At 46.3% G+C, this 19,959-nt stretch overlaps 1 protein-coding gene across 2 annotated transcripts; it reads left to right on the top strand.

Annotated features, from left to right (window-relative positions):
- Window positions 1-30: 30 nt before the first annotated feature.
- On the top strand, window positions 31-19,508 carry unc50 (unc-50 homolog (C. elegans)). Of its 2 annotated transcripts, none has more exons than XM_007891144.2 (6): window positions 31-129; window positions 4,450-4,734; window positions 10,495-10,615; window positions 13,519-13,658; window positions 15,458-15,559; window positions 18,432-19,508. In XM_007891144.2, exons 2-6 carry the CDS (start codon window positions 4,455-4,457, stop codon window positions 18,566-18,568), a joined length of 780 nt encoding a protein of 259 aa, XP_007889335.1. In that variant the 5' UTR covers window positions 31-129; window positions 4,450-4,454; the 3' UTR covers window positions 18,569-19,508. The 2 variants fall into 2 exon arrangements, with proteins under 2 accessions (XP_007889335.1, XP_007889336.1); XM_007891145.2 differs by lacking the exon at window positions 31-129 and adding an exon at window positions 898-966.
- The last annotated feature ends 451 nt before the right edge of the window (window positions 19,509-19,959 follow it).

The raw sequence follows: 19,959 nt of genomic DNA, 5'->3' as shown, positions 1-19,959 counted from the left end.
GTCGGGTCGGGAGAAGGTCGACGTGACGTGACGCGACGCGACGTGACGCACTCACGCACGCACGGGTTGGGGAGGAGAGAGAGGAAGACGTCGAGTTGACGGAAGGCGCCGTCGGCCGCCACCTACGTGGTGAGTGTTCTGCCTTTCGCGGCCGAAGCTGAGGGGAGGCGAGTGGGGCGGGAGAGGGGGGGCGGGAGGGAGGGAGAGGAGGGGGCGATAGACAGCGGCAGGTCAGAGTGAGTGTGGGCCCGGGGGGGAGGGGAGGGGGGAGGAGAGGCCGCAGGAGTGAGGCCTGAGCTGTCCAGTCATCATCATCATCAACAACAACAACAGCCGCCGCCGCCCCCACCACCCGCATATGTTGTTATTATTATTATAATAATGACAATCTTTGCAGGTGGTACAGCGCCTCTTCGAGACGTCTCGAAGCGCTTCACAGGACGTACCGTGAAGTGTAGTGACTGTACGTTTATGCGGCGCCCCCCTCCCCCCACCACAAACAGCCGTGGGATCAGCGACGGCAATTTTTTTTTGTGGGGGGGAGTGAGGGAGGGAGTGAGAGAGGGAGGAGGGAGGGAGTGAGTGAGAGAGGGAGGGAGGTGAGAGAGGAGGAGGGAGGAGAGAAGGAGTGAGAGAGGAGGGAGTGAGAGAGGGAGGGAGGGAGAGAGGGAGGGAGAGAGAGGGAGGGAGAGTGAGGGAGGGAGGGATGAGAGAGTGAGAGGAGGGAGGAGAGAGAGGGAGGGGGTGAGAGAGGAAGGGAGTGAGAGAGGGAGTGAGAGAGAGAGGGAGTGAGAGAGAGAGGGAGAGAGTGAGAGAGGGAGGGGTGAGAGAGAGAGTGAGAGAGGGAGGGAGTGAGAGAGGGAGGGAGGGGGTGAGAGAGAGAGGGAGGGAGAGGGAGGAGGTGGAATATTCGCTGCAGAAAGTGATCGGCCGATCGGCTGACAGCCGGGGTCCCACTCTCCTCAGGTAAACCCAGAGGTGTGGAGGGAGGAACCTGGCCTCAGGTGTTGCCCGGCCCGGGACCCGTACCCGGGCCCTCCTGCTGGGACAGAGCTCTCACCACGACACTGCCGGACTATTTATATAGCGCCCGAGGGGCTGGACACCAAGTGGTGCGATGGCCAATAATAATGACGATATTCCTGGCATTTGATACAGCGCCTTAATCGTGTCTTTGAGACGTCTCAAAGCGCTCCACAGGATACACTGTAAAGTGTATTGACTGTGTATTTTGTGGGCAGACGCAGAAGTCAGTTTGCACACAGTAATGTCCCTCAGACAGCCAAGGCGTGAATCACCAATTTTATTTTGGGACACAGACAGACACTCCCCTTCTTTTTTCGAATAGTGACATGGGATCATTAGTCTCTTGGGTGACCCCCCTCTCTCGAAGGAACAGTGGTGACTTCATTGCAGTGTGAATGGGGACATATTTGCGTCTCTCACAGGGCAGGAACACTGTACATGGAGTCCTGTAGCTCAGTGGTCAGAGCACTCGCTTTGTAAGTGAGAGACCGGAGTTGAATTCCAGGCAGAGGGCGAAACCTTGGGCAAGTTTCCTTACTCCACACAGAGCCTAATAATAATCCCTCCAAAACCAAAAACAATAATAAATTGGTCATTTTCAATCTACGACTGTTTGTGGGACATTGCTGTGCGCAATTGGCTGCCGCGTTTGCCCACAAATATACAGTCAATTCACTTTACAGTGTGTTCTGTGAAGCGCTTTGGACGTCCTCCGACGTGAAAATCGCTATATCAAATGCAAGGATATTAATATTATTATTATTACATAAGGACAATCCTTGCATTTGACATCATGTCAGGAGAGCATCAGGAAAGCTTTGCAGGCTTCGATATTGTACCAACACCCAGTCACTAGTGCAGTCAGTGACCGTTGTGTTTTTTGTGAGCCAAATGCTAGCACCCTAGGTTTCTCAATTTGTGTTTCTGTGTGTGTTTTAAATCATTGCCACCAGACTGATGACAATTTTTATTTTTAAAGTTAAGTGTTTAAGCAGACACCCTCTGAAATGCCTGCATTCAGAAATCAATATTGCACAAGTTTATGCCCTAACAGGTCTATTGCCACAATGATTGTCGTGCAGATTGTTTGGGACGTCGCTGTTCCAGAAAGGGAACGTGCCTTTTAGCTCCACTGAGTAGTGGATAATAATAATAATCCCTCCAAAAAACAAAAACAATAATAAATTGGTCATTTTCAATCTACGACTGTTTGTGGGACATTGCTGTGCGCAATTGGCTGCCGCGTTCGCCCACAAATATACAGTCAATTCACTTTACAGTGTGTTCTGTGAAGCGCTTTGGGACGTCCTCCCGACGTGAAAAGCGCTATATCAAATGCAAGGATTATTATTATTATTATTATAGTCACAGGTTCCAATCCCGGTCTCTACTATATTAGCTGATCTCAGCCAAACCAGCCTCTGGGGTTATAGTTGGCCTCAGCATTACAGAAGGGGTAACATTTCAGCTATGATTCCAATTCTTGACGTGTGGTTGATAGCAGATTACCGGATTGAGCACGTTTGAATTGCCTGCCAGCGTTAGCCTTTTTCTATGCATTTGTTGGAATGTACTGGACCAAAAAAGAGAATTCTGCATTATATCTCTCACACCCCTAATGTTTCCTTGAAGTGGCTCTGCCTCCACGGTTGTTGTGTGATTCTCCCTTCACATATTCACCATCCTCTATCAAATAATTCAAATCTGAATGGTCTGTCACCTTTCCTCTTCTGAATTTGAGTCATTTTCCCTCGTTTATATTTTTTGGCACCTGAAACCTGCATTGTCAAAATAATGACAATCCTTTGGGGTCTCTTTGGAGCTGACATGGCAAGTGATGTGCCTAACGGGGGAATACCAAAATTGAGTCAATCTCTGTGATTGTCTCAGTAGTCAGTCACTGAGCCAGATAGGTCCACAGTACTCAAGGCACTGTTGCTGATGAACTAGACCGCCCGGTTCATTAGCGAGAGTTGGAGGAGTCACTGGGAGCTGGTATTCTTCCCACTCAGCAACTGATAACCATCCAAGTCAGATCCCTAAGGGTAAGGTGGCCCTAGCTGAACAAGCAGCATGAAGCTTCCCAAACAGTGTTTACAGTGGAAAGCTGCGCAATATGGAGTACTACTGGTTACACTTTATCAGTACCCCAAAACACGCTGGGATCCCCAAGCCTAAATTCTCCAGAATTACGTAAGAGAGCTGCAACCCTCCAGAGAGAAAGTGCATATTTTATACCAGACAAGTGGAAATGTTATGTAGAGTCTGACCCCATGATAACACAGCTTGATGTAGAGTGAGGCTCTTCAGCTTGAATAGGTCGTGGATCTGTACTCTGTGCAGAAACTGTGTGCAGTTTTGGTCTCCTTATTTAAGGAAGGATGTACTTGTCTTGGAGAGGTTGGGAATCCACTCGCTGGCTGATATATATTTAAAAAAAGTCCAACTTCTGGGTGATGAGATGTCTGCCAATACCACTGCCTGTTTCACACACATTTAGGAAGCAGGAAGTGACATCAGTGATGACTTAATGACCCAGAAGTTGGCCACTTTGTGCTAAAGCACACTAGACGTGAGCGAGCCCTCGTGTGCAGTGAATGGGGGCCACACTGCAACCACATTATAATAATAATAATCCATGCAATTGAGTATAAGAGTAGGGAAGTCTTGCTGCAACTGTATAGGGCCCTGGTGAGACCACACCTGGAATACTGTGCAGTTTTGGTCTCCTCATTTAAGGAAGGATGTACTTGCCTTGGAGGGGGTGCAGCGTAGATTTACTTGGTTAGTACCAGGGATGAAGGGGGTGAGTTATGAGGAGAAGTTGACCAATTTGGACCTATGTTCTCTAGAATATAGAAGAATTCGAGAGGATCTTATAGAAACCTATAAGATCATCAAAGGGCAATGATAGAGTAGATAGTGGGAGATTGTTTCCCCAGTTGGAGAAACTAAAACCAGGGGTCACAACCTTAAAATCAGAGGCAGCCCTTTGCACTGAGTTGAGGAAGAACTTCTTCACTTAAAGGGTGGTGAATGTATGGAACTCACTACCCCAAAGGCTTGTTGACGCTCAGTCCTTGAACATATTTAAGACTGAGATAGATAGATTTCTTATTGCAAAAGGGATTAAGGGATATGGGGATAAGGCAGGGTCAGGTTATTAGCTGGAGTTAGATTAAAAGATCAGCCATGATTGAATGGCGGGGCAGGCTCGAAGGGCCGAATAGCCTACTCCTGCTCCTACATGTTATGTTAACTGAAGTAAAACCAGCTAAACAGACCAAATACTCACAAGAACCCAAGCGCTAAAGTGTCGAGAGGGGAGCAGGATTTGTGACTCACTTTACAGTATGGGAGTTGTGGTGGGAAATGTTCTTGTTTTTAAAGAAAAGATTAAATACGGTTTTCTTTGCCTTTCAGCAAAAATGCTACCAACAACAGCGTTCAGTGCCACGAATCATGGGAATGGTGCGTTAAACTCCCGCGATGCTGCCCGCCATACAGCTGGAGCCAAGCGGTACAAGTACCTCCGACGACTTTTCCGCGTGAAGCAGATGGATTTTGAGTTTGCCATGTGGCAGATGTTTTATCTGTTTACGTCGCCACAGATGGTGTACAGAAACTTTCACTACAGGAAACAGACGAAGGATCAGTGGGCCAGAGATGACCCGGCCTTCCTGGTTTTGCTCAGTATCTGGTTGTGTGGTGAGTGGCTTCTGAGGGAATCGCCAATTATGGGCATTCCTATCATTTGATACAATAATCCTTTGATATAGTGCCTTATCATGTCTTTGAGGTGTCTCAAAGCGTTTCACAGAATATACTGTAAAGTGAATTGACTGTGGGGGAAACACGGCAGCCAATGGCGCACAGCAGTGCCCACAAGCAGTTGTGGATTGAGTGACCAAATTTTTTTTTGAGGAATTATTACCTCAGGAAAGCAATGCGCCAGTCGACTAACCACTGGGTTCCCACATATTGCTAAATAAACAGAGGCACGTGGAGTAAGGAAACTTGCCTAATGTTTTGCTCTGCCCAGGAATTGATCCCAGGTCCTCTCGTTTGCGAGGCGAGTGCTCTAACCAACACCCTATAGGACTCCACAACATAAAAAGGGTAATAGGATCAACCTGGGCTATCTGATCATCAAGGGTTGCAGTAATTCTAAATCAAGGTAGTCCAGGAGTACTACAACAACAACAAAATTACATTTGTTAAGCACCTTTCACAACGTGGGACGTTCCAAAGCGCTGAACAGGATTTTTGCACTAATTTACACGGAGTCCTGTAGCTCAGTGGTTAGAGCACTCGCTTTGCAAGCGAGAGACCTGAGTTCAATTCCAGGCAGGGCGAAACCTTGGGCAAGTTTCCTTACTCCTCACGCCTAATAATAATCCCTCCAAAACAAAAAACAATAATAAATTGGTCATTTTCAATCTACTACTGTTTGTGGGACATTGCTGTGCGCAATTGGCTGCCGCTTTCGCCCACAAATATACAGTCAATTCACTTTACAGTGTGTTCTGTGAAGCGCTTTGGGACGTCCTCCCGACGTGAAAAGCGCTATATCAAATGCAAGGATTATTATTATTATTATTATTATTATTATAATATCGTAAGATCGAGCCCCTTCAGCCCATTTGATCTCGCCCTTCCAGAATATACAAGCTCCCACTTCAGAATCAAGCTGTTTCTTGAACAGGTCCAGTGCCCTGGCCTCAACCTCCCTTCCTGATATACAGTGCCTTTTTTGTGAAAAAAATTGTGAAAGGAAAGTCTCAAAACGTTACATAAAATTATTGCAATCATAATACTTGCGTTTGATATTGGTATAATTGCTCACAGCAAAGTCCCACAAACAGCCATGAGTGAACAGTTTTATTTGGGGGTTTGTTAGCCAGGACCGTGAGAGAAACCCACTTTTCTTTTCGAATAGCATCATGGGATCTTTAATGTCCACCTGAACAGGCAGACGGGACCTCGGTTTAACGTCTCATCCAAAATTAAATTAGAATTGAACGTAATGTTATGTATGGAGACGTGGTTGCTAATTATCCCCAACAGCCAGTGACAAATTATGGGCAATATTGTTCTTCAACATACAACAACAACCACAACCTGTACTTATGCAGCACCCACCACGCAAGATAGTGTGTCTCAGTGCGCTTTAGAGCGGACGAGCCTGACTCCGAGCCGGGGGTGTCCATAAGAACGGTTGAAGAGGAAGGTTTTCAGGCGGGACTTGTAAAAGGGGAAAGAGGGGCTAAGGCTGAGGGATTGAGGGAGAAGTGTTCCAGAGTTTCGGGGCGCAGTGGCTGAAAGCCCGACCTCCGATGGTGGGGTGGAGGGTGGGAGGGAACAGGCTCCCTAGGGAGACGATTGAAGCAGGAAATGTTGATTCTTTCAATCACAGATTAGGTCATTTTTTTTTAGGGAATAACATTATGGGATTTAGTTACATAGATAGTTTGGCAGTTATGTGCATGAGGCACCTGGAAGGTGGAAGGCAAACTAGCTGTACCTTGGTCTTTTTTCGTCCAGCAGTTCTTATGTTCTTACGATTTTAAAAATGACATCAAGGTCTTCTGAGGTTAGTTTAGAGAACACTATAATTTAAGATCTGTTGTTACACATTTCAACTCTGTTCTAATCATATAATAATTCTGGGACCTGTTATATAATGGACCTGAATAAATTAGGAGGAAGTTATTTTATATGAGGAGCTGATAGGATGTGAGATGCCCTGCCTGGTGCGATGGGCGAGGCAAAATCCATATGAGCTTTCAAGAGGGAACTAGTTAGATGTCTAAATATAGAGATGGAAAACAAGTTACTGTCATTTGCAAGGATATGAGGGATGAGGAAGCAGGTTAGTGCAACTGAATGGATTCCTCTTTCAAAAAGCCAGAGCAGACATGATGGGCTAAATGGCATTTGTTTGGGCTGTAAGTTTCTATGCTGACCAGCAGTCACACAGAGTTGAATGGTGCTGTGTAGTAATTATCTGACCTGAAGCCTGCCATCTGGTGAAGCTGGGTGTTGCTGTACCTCTGAAGAAAGTTTCCCTTTGCAAAAAAAAGTTTAAACGCTTGAAAAGTGCCACTACTCTCCATCACAGAATATGGGTCTGGTTGAATACCATAAAAACTCATCTGCTTACTTTCTACTCGTGAATTATGTAAGTCACTTGGTGAATGGTTATGCTTGACATAAGGCACTTGATAATCTCCTCAGAACATTCAGCAGTAGGTGCCTAAGTTCACATCACATGTTTTTCCTACATAAAATCTGTATTGTTTGAAAGCTACCAGCTTAGTCCTCAATCTGCTACCGTTCCACACCAGTCAGCTCGAAGCAGGTCACTGGGGAATCCTGTAGCATAGTGGTTAGAGCACTCGCCTTGCAAGTGAGAGGCCATGGATTCAATTAACAGGCGGAACGAAACGATAGGCAAGTTTCCTTACTCCACACTGTTTACCCAGCAGTAAGTAGGAACCCGGTTGTTAGTCGATTGGCGGATTGCTTTTCCAGGGGTAAATAATCCCTTAAAAAAAATTGGTCACTCCACGATTGTTTGTGGGACACTGCTGTGTGCAATAGCTGCTGAGTTTCGCGCACAAAATATACAACACACCAAAATTACATTTGTATAGCGCCTTTCATGTTGGGAGGACGTCCCAAGGTGCTGGACAGTCAGTGTTTTGGACCCAAGCTGGGGGTCGGGATTGGGGAGGGTGGAGGGCGGGGGGGAAGCAGGGTGATCGAAAGCATGGTCAAAGAGGAGCGTCTTGATATTGGTCTTGAAGGAGGCGAGGGAGGTGGCGAGACGGAGGGAGTGGGATGGAGTTGCAGAGGGTGGGGGCAGAGTGGCAGAAGGCCCGCCCGCCAATAGTAGGGTGAGTGAGGCAGGGGACATCATGCAGGTCGGAGCCTGCTGAGCGGAGGGACCAAGGAGGATGGCAGGGGGTTAGGAGGTCGCAGAGGTAGGGGGGAGCAAGACCATGGAGGGCTTTGAAGGTGAGGACCAGGATCTTGAACTGTATCCCCTGTGTGATGGGAAGCCAGTGGAGTCGGGTGAGGGTGGGAGTGACAAGGTCCCAGAGCCTGGTGTGAGAGAGGACTCGGGCTGCAGAGTTCTGGATGATCTGCAGCCTATGGAGGGAGGAGTTGGGGAACCCGACAAGCAGGGAGTTTGCATAGTCAAGCCTCGATGTAATGAAAGCGTGTATGAGGGTCTCGGTGGCGGCCTGTGGTGTGAGACAGTGGCGGAGCCGGGCGATGTTACGGAGGAGGGCAGAGCGGGTCATGGTGCAGATGTGGGGTAGAAAGGATAGTTGAGGGTCTCAAAATGTAAGGATTATGATTATTAATGCTGTCCATTCTCAGTGGGAGGTATGTGGGGATCCCATGTAGGAAGCAGCGTTTGTTTTTTAATTGATCTTCAAAGATGAGCAGTTTGAAAGTGTTTTTGTGCCGTCAGCCTCAGAGTTACAAATTACAAAATATTTTGGAGTCCATTGCTTAGTTCAGGTATTTTATCACTGCACATCGGACAGGAAATTCACTGCTTAATTCTCTCGAGTCACTACACTTGACATTAATTACCGTAAAGCTTTTGACATGTTTTGACGTGAGGCGCTGTAACAACGGCGGTTCTTTCTTGCTTGCTTTGTTGCAGTGTCACAGAAGGCGCTGTATTGCTGTATGTTGATACGTGGGAGATAGCTTTCAGCAGTGAACTCACATGTTGCTGAAGTCCACACCTCACCTGAGTGACAGTAACGTAATCTTTTAAAGTTTAGTTTGATTCCCTGATGACAGTGCGTTTTTTTTTTTCAGCGGGCAGAGCAGCTGTCAGCTCCAGCTCAACCGTCATCTCCCACTGATTAAATAATGATTAATAATATACTTCACATTTGATTTAGCAACTTCCACTTCGACCGTGCCTACGGTCACCCTCCCCCGAGCTCGGCATCGGGCTCCGCCATTGTTAAGCGCTCTGGGACGCCGCCTGCCGTGGGAGGCGCTATACGCATCCAAGTTGTTGTTGTAATGTCTTATCGTGTCACCAGACCGTCTGAAGGTCTTCACAGAGTTTTGCTGTGAAGCCTAGTGACTCTGTATGTGTAGATAAACATGGCAGCCAATTTAATAATAATAATAATAATATTAGGAAGAATCCTTGCATTAGATACAGCGCCTTATCACGTCATTGAAACATCTCAAAGAGCTTCACAGAATATACTGTAAAGTGGATTGACTGTATACTTTGTGGGCGAAACACGGCAGAGTCCCACGAACAGCCATGGATTGAGTGACCACATTTTTTTAGGGATTATTATCCCCAGAAAGCGACCCGCCAATTGACTAACGACTGGGTTCCAACTTACTGCTTCCTTACTGTGTGGAGTAAGGAAACTTGCTTAAGTTTTCGCCCCACCCGGGAATCGAATACGGTTGCTCCCTCTTCCGAGGCAAGCGTGCCAATCACTATGCAGAGCAACTCCAATTTGCGGACAGCAAAGTCTCCCAAGCAACCATGAAGTGAGTGACCAGTTTTATCTGGGTGATGGCCAGGGGCCGGAAGAAGCTCCCTGCGTTAGCTTGGTTACGATGAATGGGTCCTTGGGCATTGGGGTTGGAGAACAACCTTTCCCCTGAAATCATGGGGGGGGGGGGGGGAGAAATGTTTAAGAACAATGTAAAAGTAAATAACATCCTTGAAAGAGATGTAAAATATCAACATAGTAGCTGATGTCCTGAGAGTCGTGAATCGTAATAAACCGTAGCATCTAAATCAGCGTCAAATAGAGCTTTTCCACTTAATTACACTTTTTCCTTGTTTTCATTCATCATTGGCCATTCCTCTGGGACATCGGTAACTTAGTCGCAATGGTGCGCCTTCACTGCATCACGCAGTATAAGTTACTCAGACAGATAGAGAGCGGAATATAACTACTTCATTTCCCGCGATTCAATGCTATTCCAACGCTTGCTGGTGAGCGCACATGCAGCAGCGGGTCAAGATGCGTTGAATCGCATAAGGAAACGTAGTCTAGAGCCGTCATTACGCACACTTACCGGCTGCATTGAATTACACATGCATAGTGCAGATTATTAATCGGATTTTATACTCTCAAGACCCTCCTCTTTACCCTCCTTCCCCCCCACCGTCCCCGATCCCAACCCCCAGCTCAGGTCCAAAACGCTGGTTGTCCAGCGCCTTGGGACGTCCTCCCGACGTGAAAGGTGCTATACACATGTAATTTTGTTGATGTTATACGATGTACACAAGTTTACTGCAACTCAGACTTCGCTAAAGTCACGTTAAAAAGTTATGGTCTCAACTGATGTGACTTTTGTGAGTTTTACTTTGACGTAATTTTTAAATTACGGAACAATGTGGGTGGTGATTTTTTTCTTAACTCTGGAAGAATTCACTGTGAGAATTTTTGTCCTTCGCAGTGTCCACTGTAGGGTTCGGCTTCGTGTTGGGAATGGGGTTTTTTGAAACCATAAAACTCCTTCTGTGGGTCGTCTTCATCGACTGTGTAGGCGTTGGACTACTCATAGCCACGTTCATGTGGTAAGTGGAAAAAGAAGCTTAACATTGAACGCTCAACATTTTGTGCATTTTGTGTTATTTCTGTTAGGTCAGAGTACCAAGCGATATGGGGCAAAGGCGGGTAGTTGGAGTTGAGGTACAGATCAGTCATTATCTAATAGAATGATGGAACAGGCTTGAGAGGTTGAATGGCCTAATCGTGTTCCTATGTTCATATGTTTGCAGCTAGTTTGGGAAATGAAGGAATAGAAACGCATCAGACTATGGACTAGAATTTTCTTTGGAATGTGATTTGATGCTAAAACGAGGCACTGAAAGTCACTATTGTTTCCACCGGATGGTGCCAGATACTAGTGACGAAAAAAAGGAGAGCAAGGTGTCCACGACATAGCATTTAATTATATGAAAAGATGATGTATTTGGTAAAGTCAGGGTACAATAGGGCGTAGAGCACTCAAATACACTGTGCCGCTAGTTTATGGGTACGACAAATCACTTTTTAATAGCACCTTTCACTTCGGGAGGACGTCACAAGGTGCTGGACAGTCAAGGATTTGAGCCTGAGCCGGGGGGTGGAGGGCAGGGAGAGTAGGTGTAGGAGGGTGATCGAACGTGCGATCGAACAGGAAGGTCTTAAGTTAAAGTTTACATCTCTGCAGGTTTTGTGTCTCTACCACATCCTGACTCCTCCGTCCCCCGCGCCACCCCGCGCAGGTCATCTCCTCCAACCTTCACTGCGAGGAGATGCTGGATTTTCTTGAATCCAAAATCAAGGGAATCTGCTCCGCGGTCACTGCCCCTCCAACTTCCACCCACCCCTTCCCTCCCACACTCCGACTCCTACCCATCCTCCCCTACACACCTTAGAACCCGTTTCCCCACCCTCTGTCACCAACCTCATCCTGTCCTTGAAACCCACCACCTTCTCCCTGGACCGCATCCCCACTCCACTCCTTATCTCTCAGCTCCACCTCCTTGCCCCACTTCTCACAGACACCATTAACATGTCCCTCTCCTCTGGCTCTGTTCCCATTCCCCTCAAAACTGCCATCATCACTCCCACACTGAAAAAACCCTCCCTTGATGCGTCGCAGCTATCAAGCTACCGGCCCATCTCCAACCTCCCCTTCCTGTCCGAGGTTCTCGAAAGAGCCGTCACCTCCCAGCTGCGCTCTTTCCTCTCCACCCATTCTCTATTTGAACCCCTCCAGTCGGGTTTCCGTGCTGTCTGAAATCGAGACCTGGACAAGAGACAACTTTCTTCAGCTCTATGTGTGCAAAACTGAGACCCTCTCCGCACCTCTGGCAACATCAGCATCCAAGGCTGCACTCTCCACCTCTCAAAGCCAATCAGGAACCTCGGGGTTCTGTCCTTTCTTCCCCACATCCGCGTCACAACTGGCACCGCCTTCCACCACCTCCGGAACATCGGCATTACCTCACGCTGCTGAAACTCTTGTCCACGCTTTTATCACCTCAAGGCTGGACTACGGGAACTCTCTCCTCGTCGGCCTTCCCGGCCCTCCCTCCACACTGCAGGTCATTCAGAACTCTGCAGCTCGTGTACTGTCCCGCACCAGACACCGCGACCACATCACTCCCACCCTCGCTCGCCTCCACTGGCTCCCCATCCCCCAGAGGATCCAATTCAAGATCCTAATCCTCACCTACAAGGCCATTTACGGCCTCGCTCCCTCCTACCTCTCCCCCCTACATACCTGCCCGTACCCTCCGTTCCTCTGCCTCCGGTCTGCTCCACACCCCCCGCCCCAACCGCCCTACCATCGGTGGCCGGGCTTTCAGCCTCTCAGCCCCGAAGCTCTGGAACTCTATCCCCCAGTGCCTTCGCCGCTTCCTCCCTTTCCTCTTCAAGGCCGGTCTCAAGACCTTTCTCTTCAACCGTGCCTTCAGCTCCCCTCTCGACTCTCTACACCTTCCTCGTTCCCTCCCTTCCCTCCCCTCACCATTTCCCCGCTGCTCGGGTCCCGACCCAACTGTCCAGCGCCTTGGGACGTCCTCGCGATGTGAAAGGCGCTCTATAAATGCAATCTTGTTGTTGTTGTTGTGCTACACACGAGGTGTTTGATAGTTGTACTTAGTACTTGAGTTAAGAAGGGAGTGTGTGAACATTGTACATTGTGGTCAAAGTCTGGAGGAAACCTGGAACAACAATCATGTTTGACCTTTGAAAATTTTTATCACAGGTTCAGATTCATGTAAGGAATTTAAAAAAAAAGAAAGCTACAAGTGAAAAGTTTAGAGATGCCAGTAAGTTGTGTGCAGTTAGCCAGAGTGATGGGTGAGAGGGCAGAAATACTGGTGGCTGAAGACTTAACCGGTAAAACAAGCTTGGGGCGGTCTGAACACACACCTAAGGGAGTTGGTCCTTATAATTTGGCACAAACCAGCAAACTTAATGAAAGGAGCTTTATCGGGTTGGTGGTTTCAAGATCCTCACACTCCTCTTCAAATCTCTTCATGCCCTGGCACCTCCCTACCTCTCCGACCTGCTTACCCCCCAACCCACAACCTGCTGCCTCCGCTCAACTGGCTCCGGCCTCCTGCTTGTTCCTTGTGTCTTCCATTCAACCACTGGGGCCACGTATTAGCTGCTATGCTCTGAAACTCTCCTCAGTCCCCTCCACCTTGCCCCCTCCTTCCCCATCCTCAGGTCACACCTGAAGACCATCCTCGTTGACCGTAGGTTCACCTCCCCCGGCTCGGCGTCGTGTTCTGCCACTATCATGCACTCTGAGGCGCTGGGCTGTGTGAGGGGCACTATAAATACAAGTTATTGTTCCTGTTGCTGTGTTTAGTATTCTGGGGCCAGTCTATCTCATTCTTTTGCTTGTTGGAAATGCGTCTCAGATCCAGTCTAGCCTCTGTGGACTTATCCTGGACCATGCTTTTTATTGTATTTTCAGGTTTGTTACCAACAGATACCTGATGAAACCACAAAGCAAAGAGTACGATGTGGAGTGGGGCTATGCCTTTGACATCCATCTGAACGCTTTCTATCCACTTCTTGTCATCTTGCATTTTATCCAGCTCTTCTTTGTAAACCGTAAGTCCTCTATCTCCTTATATAATAACAATAATACTCCTTGCATTTGATATAGCGCCTTATCACGTCTTCGAGACAGCACAGAATCCTTTCTGTTTTGTTAAGGATTCACTTTCTGAATTGTATGAGAAAGCAATTGACTGAACATTCCCTGTGTGTGAGAGAGAAAGTCAAGGTACTTGAAATTAACACTTGTCTGATTTGCTTCTGCAATTTCATTGTCAAATTATTGTAAAATTACAATGTTCAAATAGTGGATCAACACGGTAATGTCAGACAGTCACATTTGAATGCAGTGCATGTCCCGTAGGTCACTCATTTAAATGAGCGTAGGAACAAGTGCGCCCAAAATATATACTGAGCGCTCCGAGACTCTGCTCGTGTCAAGGGAGCTATATAAATGCAAGTTGTTGTTGTATATGGTGCGGGTTGGGTCAATAACATTGATTGTCTCCAAATTTGTAACTGAATGGCGTTTGGTGTCATTGTCTCTGAGATTAGCAGCAATGCTGCACTCTTGTCTTAAATCTTATTAATAAAGTATGGCGGAGTCTTGACAACGAGCCAGGGGGAGAGGGAGGTGACCATAAGCACGATCAAAAAGAAAGGTCTTTAGGCAGGATTTGAACATAGGGAGGGAGGGGCAAAGCGGGGGGATTGAAGGAGAGAGTTCCAGCGTTGCGGGGCGTAGAGGCTGATGATGGAAAATTAATAGCTAATTAATAAGTAAGAAGAAACGAAGCATGAAACGCATTGCCTAGAGGTGTCTGCAGTGAGAGAAAGTTCCAACGAGAGGAGCCACTCGAAAAGGCCGATTCTATTCAATAATAGACTCACTGAATGAGTCTCATGTTTAAATAGAAATCAGAAAGCAAAACCCTAGGCTTGATTTGGACACAATATGGGCATTGCCCTTGGATTACACTCTGGTTTTGTGATGCTCTGCTATTTTTATGGAGTAGTGTGTGTCCATTTTATGTATTACTTTACATAGAAAGTTAAAGCATGGAAAACACGCCATTCAGCGTGACCTGTCCGTGCCAGTATTTGCACTGCTAATTGAGTGTTCTTCCTGCATGCAATCACATTTGGATGTAATAAATAAAGGGCACATAGCTTGCAGCAAAGTAAATATTTTATACCATGTAGTTTTCAATTTGTGTGGTGCTCTGTAGTCGCAGAAACATTGCAGTGGTCCAGTATAATCATCGTGGAGTTTTCTCCAGTGCCTTAGAAACAACCGTGATAAGAGTGTACAAATTTTCCCTGAGTGCTTAAATCTTTGGATTCACGGAGAATGTGATGCCAGGCTTGCTGTTGGGGTCGGCAGTCTGTGGAGCAGGATGATCCCCAACCTGGAAAGCTCTTGTGTGCGCTGGAGTCTAACCAGCTAAGATCACATAACTTGCAATTAAAAACACTGTCTGGGAAGAACTCTGTCCTTAATGACTGGTCAGCTCCTCCAAGTCCTACCCATGAGCCAGGCTGGATGTGCTGTCATAAGCAGTGCTTTGTGGTTCAGTGGACCCGGACGGCTCAGGAACCGGACAACTGAGACTGCCCGAGAGGGTTGACTCGGTTCCAACATTCCATTTCCAAGCATGTCACCTGGAACCAGTTCAACTCCAAGAAGACCTTTATCTGCCCCTCTCTCCGCACCCCCTCCGCCTCCACCCCCACCTCCCCCAAGAGGGTTTTCTGTTCATGTTGAGTGAAAAGTGCACAGATTTTGTATTGTACAAGCCATGTTTTGTGGGGTTATCTGAAAGATTTACTGTACTATCCTATTTTCGTTTCAGATATTATAATCAAAGCCGGGTTCGTCGGTTACTTAGTTGGTAACTCATTCTGGCTCATTGGCATTGGCTATTACATCTATGTTACTTTTCTCGGATACAGCGGTAAGCATTAACTTTTAAGTGCACTTTGGTAAATAACGATTGATCCTGACTAATATAAGACTGCTTATGAAGAGAGATGATATTGCTGAGAGCTACATCCTTGTATTAATATTTGTCTGTAGCTATTTTGAGGTTGAGAACCTTTTTAAGATAGAGTTAGAGCCTCATATATAAAGCAGAGTTTGGGAATCCACAAATTCCACTTAGCCAGTTTCGCCAGCCGGCCGGCTCGCTGGTTAATGTATATTAAAACAAAGTCCAACTTCTGGGTCATGAGATGTCTGCTGACATCACTTCCTGTTTCACACACATTCAGGAAGCAGGAAGTGACATCAGTGATGACTTAATGACCCAGAAGTTGGCCATTTTGTGCTAAAGCACACTAGACGTGAGCGAGCCCTCGTGTGCAGTGAATGGGGGCCACACTGCAACCACATTATAATAATAATAATAATAATCTTTGCAATATAAGAGTAGGGAAGTCTTGCTGCAACTGTATAGGGCCCTGGTGAGACCACACCTGGAATACTGTGCAGTTTTGGTCTCCTTATTTAAGGAAGGATGTACTTGCCTTGGAGGGGGTGCAGCGTAGATTTACTCGGTTAGTACCAGGGATGAAGGGGGTGAGTTACGAGGAGAAGTTGACCAATTTGGGCCTATATTCTCTAGAATATAGAAGAATTCGAGGGGATCTTATAGAAACCTATAAGGTCATCAAAGGGCAATGATAGAGTAGATAGTGGGAGATTGTTTCCCCGGTTGGAGAAACTAAAACCAGGGGTCACAACCTTAAAATCAGAGGCAGCCCTTTGCACTGAGTTGAGGAAGAACTTCTTCACTCAAAGGGCGGTGAATGTATGGAACTCACTACCCCAAAGGGCTGTTGACGCTCAGTCTTTGAACATATTCAAGACTGAGATAGATAGATTTCTTATTGCGAAAGGCATTAAGGGATATGGGGATAAGGCAGGGTCAGGTTATTAGCTGGAGTTAGATTCGAAGATCAGCCATGATTGAATGGCGGGGCAGGCTCGAAGGGCCGAATGGCCTACTCCTGCTCCTACATGTTATGTTATGTTTGATATAGCGCCTTATCACGTCTTTGAGACGTCTCAAAGTGCTTCACAGGATATTTACTGTTATAACTATAACCAATAAAGAAGCTTGTTATAAGTAGGCTGTGCTACATTTCTCTAACTTGCCCACGTGCCTTCAATGCCAGGGTAGTGCCCTCTGTCAATGCTCCAGTTGGGTTGATCATTCCTTTGCCCGGGTCTTATGGACGTTTCAATAACCATGGATGAAAAGTGATGTAATACCAAAATATCCTTTTAAATGTGAGGCACAATTCCTGGAACGTGACTGCGACATATGGCAGCAGAACGTCAATCCCACACCAGCTTTTATTATTAGCCACATGCTTCATTTGGATACCTTTGCCTCTATTTGGCATCTGCTTGGAAAATCAGCCATCCGTTGGGTATACAAACATATGGCTGGATGTGACATGGCTGGGACAGTTCTCTTGTGTGCTCTGTTTCTACCAAGGCATTGAGTTTAAAAGCTCTGCGATGTATTTAGAGGTATTTGCTCTTGCATATTTATAAAGGTTTGAATTATGGAAACTAAAATCAGACTTAAACAACGAGCTGGATTAGTGTAAAATATACCTTCCAGGACAGTTAACAATAAATAATAATTCCTTGCATTTGATATAGCGCCTTATCACCTAGTCTCAAAGTGCTTGACAAGGTTTACTATACAGTGTCCTGTGCGCTTGTAGGTGAACGAGGCAGCCAATTTGCACACAGCTGCCCATAAACAGTTTGGTCGGATTTTGTGGCTTGTTATCTTTTTTGCAGATAAGTTCAGGTTGCTATAGGTTACGACTCGTGATCGAAGCTCCTATTTTCTCTATTGAGATGTACAAGTGTTCTGAGGTTGGCCCAGGTCATATCTGTGATCAATCTTTATCTGTTTAGGCTTCCATGAAAAAGAGTTCTGATAAAAGAGCTAACACTGCACAAACCTACCGGGTTTGATACCATCAAAATGATGCTCACATCCTCAGTATTCCCAGGCAGGGCGAAACCTTAGGCAAGTTTCCTTATTCCACACGGCTCTGTTTACCTAGCTGTAAGTAGGTACCCAGTTGTTAGTCAATGGGCGGTCGCTTTTCCAGAGGTAATCATCCCTTTTTTTAAAAAAAATTTGTTCACTCAATACACAACTGTTTGTGGGATGCTACTGTGTGCAATTGGTTGCCGCGTTTCGCCCACAAACTATAGTCAGTTCACTTTACATATATTCTGTGAAGCGCTTTGAGACATCTGATTATTTGATTATTTGATTGTAGTCTAGCTTGACGCCCCAGTACAGTGTCAGTAAGAACGCTGCATTATCAGGGACGCTGTTGTTCAGATTACACTTTCTAGTTGGTGGACTTTAAAGATCCCAGGACACTATTCGAGAAGAGAGTTTCTCCCAGTGTCCCGGTCAACAATCCTCTAGATAAGACTGGTCATTCACCTCATGGCTGTTTGTGGGTCGTTACTGTGCGCAATTGGCTGCCGTGTTGCCTTATATATTTCGTCACTAAACTTCAGTAAACTCCCTGTGAAGCACTTTGAGATGTTCTGATGTTATGGGCGCTATCAAATGCAGGAATTGTTATTAATAAAGCTACCTTGACGGTGGAGCAGTTATTAATATTATTGCTTTTATTAGCAACAAAGACAAGCTGAAAATGCACTCAAGCAGTCAGCCAGAGAGATGAGTGCTTCGGTAGAATTGCTAGCATTTTAAGGGTTAATGGAATTCTCACTCTCTGCTTTGGTTGGTATTTATTTTTCCATGTTCCTTCCTTTCACAGCACTGCCGTTTCTGAAGAACACGGTCGTCCTCCTGTATCCATTTGCACTCCTCGCTCTATTATACCTCTTGTCATTGGGACTGGGGTGGAACTTCACCAAAGGACTGTGCTGGTTCTACAAGTACAGAGTTCAGTAGAAGCAGCTGGAAACCGCGCAGTAAAACATTTCCTTAATATGTTTGCTTTGCTGGGCTTAGGATGTGACGTCTCGGTGTTTGTATAAGATGTAAATAGGTTCTGTATATACACATCAATTCTCCCACGGATCCAGAGATTTACGAGATAATTTCAGGCGTGGCAAGGAAAGCTTTGTTTTTAATGGGTTTGGTGAATTGTGGTGAAATTCCCTTTTCTACAGTACAACCAGTGGGACCCTGAACCAAACACCCAGATTGTATTTTTTTATATTGCTCTCGATCCTTTCAAATGAAATACATTCCTTTAACAGTAAGACCCTGAACAATTGGTCAAGAAAGAAAGCATACCTTTCAATAAAAAGCTTCCATAACTTCCCCCCCCACCACTTTGTGCGCACTAAAATTTTGAATTAACAGTTGCTTTTTGTTTGTGAAGAAAGACTGCTGTAACACAGAACTGCGGAGAGAGGAATTCTGCGCTATGTGTGAGGAGACGCAGTGAGAGACAGAGAGAGCTGTAAGAGTGAGACCAGCTTTCTAAGAATGAGAGGTACTGGGTTTCTGAGGGAATAACGATGTCTAATCTTATCAATGTTTGAAGTGACGCATTGCCTTAAGCTTGTTTGGTTTTTCTTCCCTTCACATCCTTTTCACAAACAGCAGCAATTCACGTCACTACACTTAAGACTCAACAAACGTAGGAATTACTGAATTCAACGATGGAACATGCCTCACTCTAATGCGCACTGTACAGCAGCCAGTCAGCATTTACAGCAGTGAATCAATCCTTTTTTTTTCCACCGTGGGTCTTGGATGGAAATAAATGGAAAAATGTTCTAGCCCATTGGTTATATTGTCTGGTCTGTTGAATCATTTCGTTGGCTAACAACAAAAAATTATGCATTTTTAAAGAAAATAAACTAAGTGCTGATGGAAGGACCAAGACTTGCTTCCAATTTCTCTCATCTTTGACTTGATGATTAATTCAGTTTCATTAACTTTTCTATTCTGGTGAAAAACTTGCTGCTTATGACAGCAACAATAAATTATGTTTGTATACCGCCTTTCACATCAGGAGGACGTCCCAAAGTGCTGCAGTCAGGGATCTGCATCTGAGCTGGAGGTTGAAATCAGGAGCAGTGGAGGGAGGATAGGGGTAGGAGAGTGACCGATGGCATGGTCGCGAAGAGGAGGATCTTGAGACGGGTCTTGAAGGAGGTCCTTGCTCCCTCCTACCTCTCCAACCTACTATCCCCCTACCTACCTGCCCGTACCCTCCGTTCCTCTGGCTCCGGTCTGCTCCACGTCCCCCGCCCCAACCGCCCTACTATCGGTGGTCGGGCCTTCAGCCTCTCAGCCCCGAGGCTCTGGAACTCCATCCCCCAGTGCCT

This window comes from Callorhinchus milii, unplaced genomic scaffold (assembly GCF_018977255.1).
Source record: "Callorhinchus milii isolate IMCB2004 unplaced genomic scaffold, IMCB_Cmil_1.0 Scaffold4, whole genome shotgun sequence".
NCBI classification, from domain to species: Eukaryota; Metazoa; Chordata; class Chondrichthyes; order Chimaeriformes; family Callorhinchidae; genus Callorhinchus; species Callorhinchus milii.
This window is presented reverse-complemented; position numbering and strand designations above follow the sequence as displayed.